This window comes from Grampus griseus, assembly GCF_964374135.1.
Source record: "Grampus griseus genome assembly, chromosome: 16".
NCBI lineage: Eukaryota > Metazoa > Chordata > Mammalia > Artiodactyla > Delphinidae > Grampus > Grampus griseus.
In genome coordinates, this window is record NC_139010.1 from 77,288,628 (window position 1) to 77,303,782 (window position 15,155).

General features: G+C 52.8%; 1 protein-coding gene across 1 annotated transcript in view; it reads left to right on the forward strand.

Annotated features, from left to right (window-relative positions):
- The first annotated feature begins 948 nt into the window (after positions 1-948).
- The window catches only part of HTRA1 (HtrA serine peptidase 1), a 55,762-nt gene continuing 41,555 nt past the window's right edge, over positions 949-15,155 (forward strand). The window contains exon 1 of the mRNA XM_082674115.1: positions 949-1,405. Coding sequence (XP_082530241.1) covers positions 964-1,405 — 442 coding nt within the window. The 5' untranslated portion in view covers positions 949-963. The remainder of the gene's footprint in view (positions 1,406-15,155) is intronic.

Sequence of the window (15,155 nt, forward strand, 5' to 3'; positions counted from 1 at the left end):
ATGGCTCACCGAAGACTCTCAAGTGGAAGATCAAAGGCGAGCTCTTTTATTTAATAACAACGTTTTGAGAGAATCACGCATGTGGTGAAAAATTCAAACAGTACAAAGCCTCTCTCCCACCCAAGACTCCCCCCACCCCGCGCGTTAGCAGCTTCTCGCTTCTCCTTCAGGAGCTATTCTGTGCATGTACAAGCACGCATCCTGCCCATAACAACTTTTGAAAAGAATCTGACTCGAACGATTATATTCTAATTACTTATGCTCTTTGCTTTTTTCACTTAACCGTGGATCTGGGCGCTGGCTTTCTGCCAGCCCCGCGGGCCCCGCCTTCTTCGTAGGGCTGCACAGGGTCCACGGTTCCGGTCGCGCGTGCCGAGCACAGGGGTCAGTTCCAGAGTGGTGCTCGTCCTCCTCCTCTAGAGCGCGTGACCGGGGCAGGCGGTGCCACCGCCCGGGGTCTGGGCAACGGCCCCTCCCGAGGCCGGGCGGGTCCCCAACTCTGCAATTTGCGGGAACTTTCCCGGGCGCTCGCGCGCCGGCCAACCGCAGGTTCCCCCGTGCAGAGCCTCTTTTTAGTTTTAAGGTCGCGAATCGCGGCGAGGGAAGCCGCAAGAGGCGGATACATGGGAAGCGGAGACCGGGAAACGAGGCCCCGCGAGCCGGCGGGCCCACCCGCGAGCCGCCCCGCCCGCGCCCACGAGCCCCGCCGTGCCCCGGCGCGCCCGCCCTGCCCCCGCCGCGGGCGGTCCCCGGTCCAGCAGCCCGCCCGCCCTCCCGCCATCCGGCCGGCCCCCCTCCCGGGCGCAGTGCCCGTCCCCAAGGCAGCTCGTCACCGCCGCGAGGCCAATGGGCTGGGCCGCGCGGCCGCGCGCGCTCGCGCCCGCTGGCCCCGAGTCCCTCCCGCTCTCTCCCCGGCGCCGCACTCCTGCCCTCGCTCAACCGGCCGCCGCCGTCGGAGCCGCCATGCAGCCCCCGCGCGCCCCGTTCTTCCCGCCGCCGCTGCTGCTGCTGCTGCTGCTCGCGGCGCCAGGCGCAGCCGGGTGTCCCGAGCGCTGCGAGCCCGCGCGCTGCGCTCCGCCGCCGGCACACTGCGAGGGCGGCCGCGTCCGCGACGCGTGCGGCTGCTGCGAGGTGTGCGGCGCGCCCGAGGGGGCCGAGTGCGGCCTGCAGGAGGGCCCGTGCGGCGAAGGGCTGCAGTGCGTGGTACCCTTCGGCGTGCCCGCCTCGGCCACGGTGCGGCGGCGCGCGCAGGCCGGCCTCTGCGTGTGCACCAGCAGCGAGCCGGTGTGCGGCAGCGACGCCACTACCTACGCCAACCTGTGCCGGCTGCGCGCCGCCAGCCGCCGCTCTGAGAGGCTGCACCGGCCGCCGGTCATCGTCCTGCAGCGCGGCGCCTGCGGCCAAGGTACCTGCGCTCCGGGGAGCTCCTCGCTCTCCGCCTCCCGGCCCCGACCTGCCCCCGCGGGACGGACGGGCCGGCAGAGGGGCAGCGAAGCTTGGCGGGGTATTCCGGGCGCCCACTGGCCGGGAGAGGCGGGCACCCGCCCCGGCGGGGGCAGCGTTGCGCGGGCTCTGTCGGAACCGAGCTTTGCGCCTAGCCCAGGGTCTGTTCCGCGCGCGGCGGGTCCTGGACGTGCTCTGTCCAGAAGCCCGGAGCCAGGGTGACGGGGCATCCCGCCCGCTGGCCGGCTGCTGGGTGCCCCGCGGGGAGCCGCACCGCGCCAGGGCCTGGGGGACAAACAAGACAGGAATGTGGGTATAAAGAGAGTTGAGAAGTTCGGGGCTGAAAAAAGTGCCGTGTGCTGCGTGAGTCTGAGGCTTTGGGACCGAGTCTAATTTCCGTAGCTTTCCCTTCTTTCTCTGCATCTGCCCCCTCGCCTTTTAAAATTAACCATGCATTCATTTTTATTTCGGATACTGTCGTTGAAAACATTGCCTTTTTATTTGAAAGGGACGGTGTTGCCCGTCAGGCTCCCCAGTTTCCCCAGGTGACCTCCCCGCCCCCTCCCCCCCCACTCGCCGCCCTGGCCAGGCACCAGTTTAGGCGGTGCAGCGGCGTTGCTGCCGCCTTGCTTCCCGTGTTTTGAGCCAACCCTACAAAAATGAAAGTGGTTCTTTTTGAACAAGCTGAATGTAGTTTTGGATCACAAAATATTTAGACGCAGGGGTGAGGGGAGAGGGTTAGGGATGAGGGAGAAGGATACCCTCTCCCTCCTTAAGCATCTTTTCTCTATCAGCGAGACCCATCCTGGCAGGGGAGGTGATGGTGATGGGGCAAAGGGTGGAGCAATCGTCTAACTCTCTCGCGGGACCTTCCAGAGGGATGCTTCTCGTCTCCAGTCAGAGAGACCATGTGGAAAAACAATACGGAGTTCAGCTACGGCCAATCCAGCGGTATGGGGACGGGCCAGCTCTGCTTGGCAGTGCGCTTGGTTGCAGCCACACGGTGCCTCTTCGCCGCGGGCAGTGCGTGGAAAGGGAAAGAGGGGAGCCCAGCGCAAGGGGCTGCTCTAGGTTTTCTTTGTAGGAAAACCGTCCAGCACTAGGACCTGGCACAGGTTGGCCGACACAGAGAGGAAGGTGCCAGAGCAGTGTAGTTGAAACGGAGATTGTGTGTTCTGCCAGCACGGGAGCAGGGAGCCAGCCTCCGCGCTCAGGAAACAGCCTAATGAGAGGGTGGAGGAGCGATATTCCCGAGAGAAGTGAACCTGCTGAGTCTGAGGTATGGGCATGACAACGCGTGCGTATTGAGTGCCCACTCTGTGCCCCAGTCCGTGTGCCTGGTGTGTTACACGTGTGACTGCATTCGGCCTTCACAGCCTCGAGAGGAGGGAGCCTTTGCTGTCATTCCCACTTTACAGGTGGGGGAACTGAGGTGGAACTACTTGCCCAAGGCCACTCAGCTGGAATTTGAACCCGGACAGCCTTACTCAGAAGCAGCCCAGTGTTTAGCCCCAAGCCTGGGGAAGGGAGGTCAGGCCGGGTAAAGGAAGTTTGGGGAGGGCCCGAAGTGCATCCCACGTGGAGTGCGGGGGTCAGGCTGAGCCAGGTATTGCTTGGTGAACAGATTGGTGTGGCTGGGGCTGCTTGGGGTGGGGGGCATCAGGGGTGACCCAGGCTGGTGGTGCAGGGCCCCAGGGCCAAAGTGTTCTCAGATGTTCTTGAGCCAGGGCAGCTCAAAACAAAAAAACCAAACAATAACCAAAAATACCTGGGTAGGACAAAGCTAGCAGTAGAATGCCAAACACGCCAGGGCACGGAGTTCGGGCTAGTGCAATCAGTAGTTTGGGTGTGAGGTGATGACTATAAAAAAAGCACGTTGTGTGTTTTTGTCAAAAACAAGCTAGCTGTTACTGTTTGTAGTCGAGCTGCACAGGGTCCTGAGTAACTGGCAGTATTCAAGCACCGAATTCACTGCCAGTAAGGTGGAGTCACTGAGTAAGTTTCAGGTCATTAATAGTCACCGTGTGTGTGAAGGGAAACAGGTCCTCTCCCACTGGCTGTCAGGCCCACAGCGGGCTCCCAGGAGAACCAGCGAGGGGACAGCCACGGAAGGATGAGCGTGGTGGCCCAGAAAGGAGGGAGAGACAGAGGGTGCAGAGCTGTTCTCCTCTGTCCTTTCTTTCTGCAAATATTTACTGAGCTCTACGGTGCATCCGGCACTGTTTGTGTGTGTGTGTGTGTGTGTGTGTGTGTCTGCCTGGCACATAGGAGGCACCTGGCAGATGCGTGGGGGGATGTTGAATGAATAAATGAACGAAGGAAGAAACCAGAAGTGCTGGAGATACACGGCCACCCAGTCTTTCCTCAACGGAAGGTTTCACTTTTGCCGCCCTTCTCCCCCCATCTAGCATTCCGCCCTTGACTTCCTGGAGGTACCTCTGAGGACAGGAGCCTGGGAGCCAAGACTTCATTCAGTTGAAGCCCTGCCCACAAGCAGGTCACCTGACGTCATTGTTAAATGCTGTGCGTTGGCCGCCTGCTCCAGCTGTGAGCCTTGGCAGGAGCACTGTTAGCTGGAGTGCCCCTGCGAGGCCTTTTGGAGGAGGCGCTGTCGTACGGGAGGCCTGGAGTTGGAGCGAGCGTGCGAGGACGAGGGGAAGGATCGGCTCCCCGATTCACGAGATCGCGAAGAGGGTTTGTCTGGAGTGGAGAGCGAGGGCAAGGGAGGTAGGACAGGCTGGCGCGCAGCGTTTGGGAGCCACAGTGGATCTTTGGATGGCGGAATGAGCCACCATTCGAAAGAAAGCACTTTTATTTGTAAGCTGTTTCACAAAGACTCCAGAGGGGGTCTCTAATCATGGTTCTGGAAATGAAGGCAAATCATCTATTTCAGAAATCAATGCTGCTGTCCGGGTTTGGATGGGAAAGTGTCCAGTTATACCAGAGATCAAAAGAGCTGTCGTCTTCCACCAGGGGCAGTTTGGATTAGCTTCAAGCAAAAACCCTATACTGGTCAGGGGATTACGAAAAAAGAAAGGAATTGCAATTACTAATAGTCTGATAATAAGGGCTAACATATACTTCGTGCTTATTCTGTGCCAGGCCTGCGTTAACCCATTTGATCCTCCTAGCAACCCTATAAGGGGCGTGCTGTAATCCTCCCCAGGTTACAGCTGGGAGACAGAGTCACAGAACAGTACCTTGCCCAGGACTTGAACCCGTGCATCTGGTCCACAGCCCATTCATAAGCACTCTGTGCTGTTGACAGAGAAACCGAGATTATAAGCCAACCCCAGCTAAGCTGAAGCTAATAGCTGGAATAAACAGAGCTCCAGATGGCCATGGCCTTGAGCTGAAACAGAAACAAAGGCCACGTCACAGTGCTCGCTCCGCAGGCACAGGAGTCTGAGGACATGGTTGCCCCCAGTTGCCATCAAGGCAGCCCTTGCTGGAAAAAAAGCCAAAAAGCAGAAGCAGCTGTAGCAGAGATCCATCCAAACCAGAGCCCCAGGCCCCAGACTGCTCTTGGGCAGAGAAAGGCTCCTCCGGATTCCCAGACGCTGCAAAAAACTAGCCAGGATGTGTAGCAGATTTCTGCCAAAAAAAGGACAGGAAGCCAGAAAAGAGGCCTGAAAAAGACTCCTCAAGCATCAGAAGTCTAGTCCTTTTCTCCTCCTAGTACACTCTCCAGGAAAGCGACCCGCCCCACCCAAAAAAACCCCAGCAGCCCCGAGCCCAGGAACTCCTCGTCCTGGTCTCACCCCAGGCCTGACAAGGGAGGGCTTCTGAAGGTGCGGGCCGGCCCTGCATTCCTGGCGAGGAACCACCACTGGCTTAGATGCCTTTTGAATAGTTTATAAGGCTTTGCTCACTCTGGTTGGTTATCTTCTTTTGTTCTCAGTTGGTTTTGCTAAAGAGTTAAAATATTAAGGTTTCATAAAATTAGTAAGCCAAGTGTATAGAAGCCAAGCGTCTGAGTAACTCCGTTCCATCCGGAGGAGCTGTAAATAGATTGCATTAGCACTTAAAATAACTGCATTCAGTAAGTGATTATGGCAGGGACCATGAAGTAACTGTGGTCAGACGGCCGACGGCCTCGGGACTGCAGGGCTGGATCCTGAGTGCGTTTGGAGTTGTGTGATCCTGGACGCCGTTCCGTGCCTTGGATTGAGAAATCAGACTTTCCATGAGCTTATATTTCAAGTGAATAAATAGTGATGGTAAGGCTTAATTTGAAGAAGAAATCAAGCTTGGCAGTGGGTGAGGCCAGCTGGGGTGGAGGGACTGACAGGCTGAGACTGCCTCTGACCCTGCCTAGGCTGTTACCTGACCAGGTGACCGGCCCCCGAACCTTCAGAGCCTCAACAGTGAGGGGATTGGACCAGGTGATCTCTGAGGGCTCTTCCAGCTGGAATGGTGTGTGATTCTTGTAAGAAAGCTAGTCTCTGAAGAATTGTGGTAACCTCATCCTTGTTTTAAAGCCTGGGCTGGCTTCTTTAAGAGTTATTTCTTTTTCTTAAGTTATCGATGGTTAAAGCCAGGGTTCGGGTTGAATGCCTGTGGCCCACTTGGGTCTGGTTGCCTCGTACTGCAGCTTTGTGCTGTCTGCTGCAGGTCCCCAGGTGACCACTGCGGTGGCATGTCCAGCCCCAGGAGGTGAGCTCCACTGAACCCGGTGACCCTTGCTGTTTCCCAGGGGCTCCGAGGCTGGGCTGCATGTGTCCTCTGGAGTGAGATCCCTCCTGAGCCCTTTCTCCTTCCTTCTCCATCTTCTCTGCCGTTAACAAAAAGAGAGAAAATTAATGTCAGCAGAGAAAATGAGAAGAGTGTAGCCATCCCAAATGGTTCCCGTTGAAGAGGCATGTCTGTTGCCGCTGGAAGGGCAGAGTTCAGCTTTTGGAATTAGTGCCATGAGTTCTGTTTCTAAGTTCATTCAGAGCATTTATTGAACACCTTCTGTGTACTTAGAAGGTCCAGATAGAAGGAATCAGAGGTGAGAAAGGCTGGGTAGCCCGTGATCTCAAGAAGTTCGTAGTAGGTCATATCACACCCGGCTTAAGGAGTCAGATCACCACTTTGTAAAGGGATGACTTCTCGTATGTGACTTAAACTCTCTAAGTTTCAGTTTCCTCATCAGTAAAATCATTATAAAAATAATGGTGCATACATACCTATGTCATAGGTTTGTTGAAAGATGGAAACACCTCATTATATGAACTTAGTGCTTAGAACTGTGCCCAGTGCATTACTAGAACTGGATCAGTGTTAGCTGTAATAATAATTAGCATCATCATCGTCATCATCGTCAAGGAGTCCGCTCAGTAGAGGAAGCACTATAATGATGTCTCCCTGGGGATAAGGTGCGTGAGTGGCTTAAAGAAGGCGTCACAGAGAAGGAGGGTGATGCGGGACCTGTGTCCTGGAGGCTGACTTGGGGTTTGCCAACAAATATGTTAGAAAAGCTTCTCTGGGCAGAGAGACTCAGACACCACGTTGCCTGTCGTCACCCTGTGAAACCCCCAGGCGTTGTCCGTACCATCTGAGAAGTGTGTGACTTCTCTTGAATGAAGAGCTGCATGCCTGGAATGCCTGGGATTTCACAAATGTCATCTCATTAACCTTCCTTAGAGTATGTGACGCCCAGGAGAGAGCAGTGTATAGCAGCCCCAAGACCTTCCTGATTGACGCTTAGTTTGTTTTCCATGTTTTGGGAATTCCTCACAAGGAAAGACTTGTCACATCTTAAGGAAAAAAAAAGTTTGGGAGCCCACAGATACCCTATTATTTTCGATTCCTAGGACGAATTGTCAAGTCAGTGTGTTCTGTAATAGCAGTCCTCCACAGCGTCATGTGGCAGCAGCTGGTCCCTCACCAGGAGATCATCATGCCTCCTCGGGCACATGGTGGTTTCAGAGGGCGTATTGTTGTGGCTGGAATTTTCAATAATTTTCAAATTTGAATAAGCTTGGTCTTAATGAGTCAGAGCCTTGTGCAATATTTTCAAACCTCAGGAAACATCTTTTTCATTAGTTGTGCAATCAGATCTCAAGGAGAAGACGGCAGGCCTGTCTGCCTGATAAACTGTTTTATTTTTTCATTTTTTTCTGAGAGTTTGGTGCGATTCGTGGTAGACTTCCCTTCCACATAGGCTCGGGCGAGATTTTACTAGATCGTCCAACAGTTGAGCCATCTCACACCCCAGGACTAGGGGCGCTGTCTCTTCGGTGCCAGTATTCCAAGCGGCATCCCTGCTCGGTGGGGATGGATGGACACAGAGGGTTCTGCCAGTTGGGGTTGTCCCGGCTGATGGCTGCCAACTGGATACAGAGGAGGGAAGGCTCAACGTTCAGCAGTCACGTCTGCTTTTCTCTGGCAGAGGGTGAGCTAGCCTGGGTGATGGGGGGACAGGGACAGTGTTCTCCAGGACAGCCAGGTGGTAGGAAACATCAGTGGGCAGAACAGTGACCAGAAGAGCTACCACCACTGGGTGCTTTCTGGGAGCTGGGCACTGTGCTCTTTGTGTTATGGGCCAAACTCGTGCTTCCCTCACCGTCACCCAGGGAGGGAGGGGCATCGTTCCGTTCTCCAGCTGGGAAGAGATGAGGCTCCAGGAAGTGACTGATAATTGTCCAAGGCTACCCAGTAGAGGGAGGTAGAGCCAGGATTTGAACCCAAGTCTGCCTCACTCCAAGATTATTCTTGAGATGTCTTTGACCCAGGTGTCACTTAGAAGCGTGTTACTTAATCTCCAAATACTTGTGGGTTTTCCAGCTCGCCTTCTGTTATCGATTTCTAGTTCAGTTTCACTGTGGTCTAGGATCATGCTTTGTATGATTTCTCTTCTTCTTTCTTTTTTTTTTTTTTGGCTTTTAAATTTGTTAGGATGTGTTTTCTGGTCAAGGATGCGGTCTCTCTTGGTAAATGTTCCATGTGAACAGCAGAATCTTCTGCTGTTGTTGGGTGGAGTGTTTCATAAACATCAATTAGGTCTAGTGGATTGATAAGGTCAACTATATCCTACTGATTTTCTGCCTGCTTGGTCTATCAGTTTCCGGAAGATGGATGTTGATGTCTCTGGAGTCTACTCTGGAGCCCTGAACTGCTGTCTCCTTTACGGCCTCCCAGTTTGTGGAAACCTGGGTTCTGACCACACAACCATCTCTGTGTCTCCACCACAGAGAGCGTGTGCTCTTTACCAGGGAGCCTGTGGTCCGCATGCTGAGTTTTCAGGCTAAGTTTCTATTGAACATTTACTGGTCAAGAAATGGCCTGAGTTGGGGTTTCTTAGGTCCTAGTTTGACATTTCTCCACCAATTTGACCTTTTTGGCTCTGGAAAATGTAGCCCAATGTGGTTCAGCCCTCATTGGAAAAAACCCAGGAGGAGAAGTCTGATAATAGCACAGAAGGCATAGGAGGAAGGGCAAGAGTTTGAGACCATCTAGAAGGGCCCCATGCGCACTGATCCTTTTCTGTCTATGGGGTCCTAGAACACTCTCATCCAAGGCTCTTCTCTTGGAACGCTCACCGTTGGTCAGCCATATAGTTCTTCATCCTCTGAAAAATACAGCTGTGCCCTCACCTTCCACAACCCATCTCTAACCACATCAACTCTCCATTTTCATGTTTTCTGGGATTTTGTGGACAAGGACACTTCTGCCCTCGCAGAGACACTGTTGACTGGCCAAAGACACCAGTTGGCTGTGGACAGAATCCCAGTGCACAAAATCTGAGTGTGGAAGGTTCTCGCAGGTCCCATAACCCAACCCTTCACTTCAGAGAGAGGCACCCAAAGGGAACACGACTCTCACAAGCTGCTTAGCTCATCGGGGCAGGAGGATGGTGGGTCAGTGTGGGCTCCATCCTGAGGCCCAAGGTAGAGCCCTTGAGCCCTTCCCTCCTCAGCTGTACCTTCCTGCTAAAGCAGGGGGTTATTTGGGAGAGGCTGGGGTCCATGCACACGATTCCCATGAGGCGGAAACAGTGGGTGCTTTCACTTAGTATCCCATTACAAAATGATGCTAAAGAAAACTCCTCCCCCACCCCCGCCAAAAATAAGCTTCTTGGGTTGGAAGATGACAAAAAGCTATCCGTATAATGACTGACTTCTCCTCTCAAGAGTTCTAAGCACCTATTAATGCCCTTGAACCATAATTACAGTGCTCTTGCTAAAAAGAAAAAAATTAGTATAAATATAGTGGTGGGCACACCAGATAAACCAGGGCTGAGATGCTTCAATGTCTTTTAAGCTGTGGCCTGATTTTCCTCTCTCAGCATAAAGACTCTTTTGAATCTCTTTTCACCGTACTGTTTAGACGTCATGGGAAATGCATTTATACGTTTGATGGCATACTGCACTATGCCAGTGTTTGAAAGTTATAAATACACTTTAATCACATCACAAATAAAAGAAAAAAGATTCAGGATTCCACCATTATTCCAACAGCTTCATCATTTCTGTCCCCAGCATTACCACCATTTGGTTAACTAGTCCTTCTTTGTGTCCATTTGGGCCACGTTTGCCCCAAAACAAACATTTTTGTGTTCATGGTTATTTCTGAATCTAGGGTTATTCTTCTGGGATAGATACTAAGAAGTGCAATGACTGGATGGAAGGTTAAGTTTCTTTTATGGCCCTTGGTGTATGCCACGGGCCATAAATTTTTTTCCAGGTGGTTGCCAAATTATTTTCCAGGGGGTTGTACCCATATCCGTTGCCTTCAGCTATAGAGTTACCCACCTCCTAAGTCACTGACAGCTGGGGCAGAAGAAGCCAAGAAGAAATTCTCCTGAAAGAAATCCTTCAGGATACATGGAATAGGATGGTACCAAAACGGTCACTCTGCTCAGTCAGTAAATGACCTGGTCTGTCTTGAAGTGATTTTTATTCCCAGATTGACTGCTTTTAGGAGCTATGCAATGTTTGGGGTAGAAAGAGAACTTTTAAAGTTTGATTTTACCTGCGGATGGAGTTGTGATTACAGACTGGAAGGGGGATTGTGTGGTCGTCAGGTCATCTGGTCCAACACTTGTGTTTTCATTGAGGGGCCAGGACCATTGAGGGGATGTGAAAGCCCGAGGTCACAAGCCAGGCTGTGACAGAGACTCTGAGTTTCTGGACGCCCAGCCCACGGCTCTCTGCACTCAGCCTCCCGGATGCCAGCTCTGTCCAGGATGCAGGAGGAGGCCAGACTGTTTGTGCTTGTTTGGAAAAGTGAGCAATATGTTTATTCGATTGTTTGGTTACACATAGACCGAAATACAACTGGAGCGTCATACATAAAATGCAATTCTCTAGTAGCCACATTAAAGAAGTAAAAAGAAACAGTGACTTTTTTCTTTTTTTTTTAACGCTGTTCTATTGAGATATTATTCACATACCATAAAATTCACCCTTTTAAAGCGGATAGATCAAAGTTTTTATATACTTACAGAGTAGTGCAACTATCATCACTGTGCAATTCTAGAATACTTTCCTCACTCCAGAAAGCAGCCCGGTACCGGTTAGCAGTCACCGCATACTTCCTTTCTGCCCTAGGCAACCACTGATCTCTTTCTGTCTCTATGAAGTTCCCTATTCTGGACATGGGACATTTCATATAAATGGAATCATACATTTGTGGTCCTTTGTAACTGGCTTCTTTCACTGACCGTAATGTTTTCAAGGTTCATCCATGTTGCGTGTGTCCATGCTTCATTCCGTTTTATGATCCAATAATATTCTGTTGTGTGAATGTAGTAAGGCCAGACTTTTATTTTATCTCCTCTTCCTGTTGGGGAAATCCTAATCCCAGCCCCAGAAGTCACCTTGACAGTGACTAGACGGCTCAGATGGCTCAGAAGAAACTGGAGCACAGGATGCAGGAAGCCAGCCTGGAAAATAAGAATATTCCATAAGGATGGGAATTACATACTGAAAGGAAAAGATCAGGAAGTGCACTTTTCAGATTTATTAGATCATATGATATTTTTTTGGAGCTGGAAATGATGTTGGAAATGGTCTAGTCTGCCCCTCGTCTTACTGATGAGGTAACTGAGACCCAGAGAGGGGAAGTGGCTTGTCTTGGGTCTTTACTTCTCGCTTGAGCCAAAGATTCCTTCTGACTTTTGTCTCAGTTTTACAAGTTACCCTCCTCACACCTCGAAGACAACGTTCATCAGCAAACGGGCAGGGGGTACCTCTCAGGAAGAACTGTGCCCTTCCTGGACGGAGGGCCTTGCTTCACCATCACATCCCCGCTTCTACGTTCCCAAGCCCCAGGCCCACCCTCCCGGACCAGGGGCTACAGGAGGGTGGCTGCTGACAGCTCGGGAGTGTGTCCCAGACCCTTAATAAATGGACCCGTCACCGCCCAGCCCGCTGCTGCTCGCAGCTGGAGGCTTCGGGAGCCTGCGCTGGCTTGGCCACTTCAGACACAACAACCGGGAGGAAGGAGCTGGAGCGGGAAGGGAACCCAGCTGAGAAATCTGGGGCAGTCAGGACGGGAGCCAGGTGCTTATCAGGAGGAAAGTTAATGGTGTTTTTGTGAGCGGAGCAGTCAGCTGTTTCCCCAAAGATGATAACAGACACATCATTTGGGAGACTTCTGAAAAAAGAAATCGTGCGGTGGAGCTGATGGGAAACTTCTTTTTCTGACTATTTCCCTAACATCCGACAGGTCAGAAAAAAACGATTAAAGGCAACAATACCCAGCAAACCCAAGCATTCACCATGAAGATGCAAGCCAGGCCTTTTTTTTTTTTTTTGCCAGCGAGACTGAAAAGCGGTTATCAATGACAGGCACCTTTAGACATAGACGCATTGTTCTGGAAAAGGCGTCTTTTACCAGTAGAGCTGAAGCTGCAGAGAACTGGGCCGTGCGCATGACTGACGGCCAGCTGGCCGGGTGCCCCCCGAAAGCCGTTCCTCCTCCAGAGAGGCTGCTTAGACGTGTTCGGGTTGCCTTTTTCCCCCTTCACTTCACCTGCCGAGTCTTTTCCAGCATCACCGGCAGCAGCCTGGTCCCAGCCCCTGCAAACAGTCACTCGCTCAGGGCCCATGGATAGGGGGGACGGGTTTGCAGTCTGAGGTCTGGCGTCAGGTGAGCTTTTCCCGCTCTGAGCCGTCTGAGAGACCGCGCCGGAAAGCCAGGGGCTGCCGGGCCTTGGAAGTGCCGGTGTGGGCTGGAAATTGAGGCCAGGTTCCCGGGCTCCTCCCCGCTCTGCCTCCTTTAGGAGCAGAGAAATGGGTCACACGTAACTCTCCTGAATTTTACTTCTTCATTTGTCTGCAAAAGACAGAGAGTGTAGTGGTCCATCATCCAATTATGCATCTTAAAAAAAAATAACAGTTGCTACCTGCGAATTCAGTTTCTTTTGACAAAAATAGGGCTGAGGGCCCTTGGCCATGGGAAGCTTGATTCCAAAGCTGTGTCTTTTCTGTTTTGATCTGTCTCACTTAGATTTGCAGACGGTGGCCCTGAGAGGTACAGGACTTTAAGGTGATTGTAGACGTCAGCCGGCTGCCTTGGTCACAGCCAAGTGATGCCTCTCTCTCCTGAGCGTTTTCCCTGCAGGGTTCAGAGAAACCTAGCTGCACGGGCCCCTCTGCCCTGGAATCTGCAGCCGCAGCACCGATTAGAATGGGGGTCTGGTTTCCTGGAATGTGCAAGGTCTCGCTTCTGTTTCTGCTGTCTCCACGCTCCAGACCAGCGTTGGGCCAGACTCTGGGTTGGAGCCGTGGCTGACAGGTTTTCCTTGGAATTTAATGGAGGGGGACGGACAGAATCCAGTCACTCAAACTGAAAGCATGGAGAAGATGAGTCTTGCAGGGCATCTCTGCTGCGGTCACTGAGTTACGCTTTTTTTTTTTTCTCCCCCAGGCAACCACTCTTGCAAAAAGGAGGCCCCGTCCCCTTTGCACTTCATGCATCCTTAGCCATTAGGGACCTGTTTAAATTGATTTGTCTCCTGACCCTCAGGGAGAAAGCAGTCAAAGTTCGGCAGAAGAGGAAGCATTCTGGGTTTCTCTGCTGTCCCGGCTCCTTTAACTGCAGCCCGCCTGATCTCTGTCTCCCCCTCAGCTGGTCTGGCCTCCTCCTCCTGTGCCCCTCAAGGTGATTCTCGAATTCATCATGCAACCTCACAAAGGAGCCTTTCTTAGTGAAAAGGCATCCTGCTGCCTTCCCTGGATGTGGACCAGCCCCCCTCCTAGCTGCGAGGTGTCGGGTTACTGAAACGCCCGCTTCCTGGCCCTGTCTCCTTGCGCCTACACACCTGGCACAGGTGTCTTACTCGGGCCTCGGGTGCCCGCGCTTGGCCAGAGTTGTGGAGGCCACCTTCCAATCCTGCCATCAAAAGTCGTGGCAGGGTGAAGCTCAGTCTTCCAGCATCTCTCTTTCCGTGGTGCCCGCGGCTGGCCTCCCCATCCACTGGCCTTGGCCTGCAGCCCTCATTCTCTCTGCTGTTTCATCCCCAGCAGAAGGAGAGGGACCTTTGGCTCAGGGCAGTGTGGTGCCCAGCGTTCCCATCCCCCTACTCCCACACCCCAGCCTCACCAGGCTCCACTTGGCCTCTAGGTAAAGGTGCCGAACAGTGAGTGGAATGGGCCCGGTGAGAACAGACCCCTGGGCCCACGTGGATGATGTGCCGGACGTGTAATCATTTCCTCCTGGGGGGGGGGGGTCCCCTCTGGATTTGGGCCTGGATTTATTTACCAGGCAAGTAGCCTCTTTGTAGTTACTTTTAATCTCGCCATACTAGGGACAGAGAAATACTCAGATGTGACCCTGGGACCCTCTCAAGGTGAAGAAGAGGACAGCCTCCGGCATACACCCCCATGGCAGTGCATTCTGAGGCATCACTGGTTTCTAGGCCTGAATCTAGGCTGGTCCTTGGAGGATGGGGTTCCAGAGACTGGACCTCACATGGGGAGCCCCTGCTCGGGGTGCTTTGGCTGTGGGAGGGTGGCTGATGACAGGTGAGGAGTGCGTCCCAGACCCCTTACTCAACTGAGCCATTCCCGAAGGCTATTTTAAGTTTCCATGACACCCCACTGGAAGCCTGCTGTGTTTGCTCCTTTATTTACAGTTTCTGAGCCTGTGGGAGACTGGCTGGCTGTGTCTGCTGGAGGCCAAGAGAAATTTCCCAAGGCTTTTGGGTAGGACTTTGAGTTCAGAGCAGTTGCGGGTCCAAGCTGGCATCTCAGGGGTCATTACTTCTTCTGGTCCTTCAAATGAAAATGCGAATATGTTTTCCATTGGCTTTCACTTCCAACCTCTGTACAATGCATATGTGCCCTTGCCTTCAAAAGAACGTTATTTCTTTTGTCACTTATGCCCAGGTCCACACACGGAAGGAAGAGAGGGCTGGACCGGAAGTGTCAGGGGGACTGGGGCCGAGCAGGAGGGAGGCTGCCCTGACCAGCCTGCCACAGTCCTTTGGCAAGTAGACCCTGGATGAATCCAGCCATCATTCTGGCTGAGGTGCTTTCTTCCTGTTTTGTCTTTTCCTCTGCATCTTGTCGACTTGCTACGATTAGTAGTCTTTAAAGTATGACTGACTTTGCTGGCGTTTAAAGTTGAAGAAATTAGGTGAAAAATCACAAGTGAGTTCTTCCCTTTCTCTGTGGAGCCGAGAGGGACCTTGGAAGCCACCCGATTAAGCCTCCTTATTTTAAAGAGAGGAACCTTCGGCACGAGGGGCTTGCCGCGGTCGCACGGGTTGCCTCACGGAG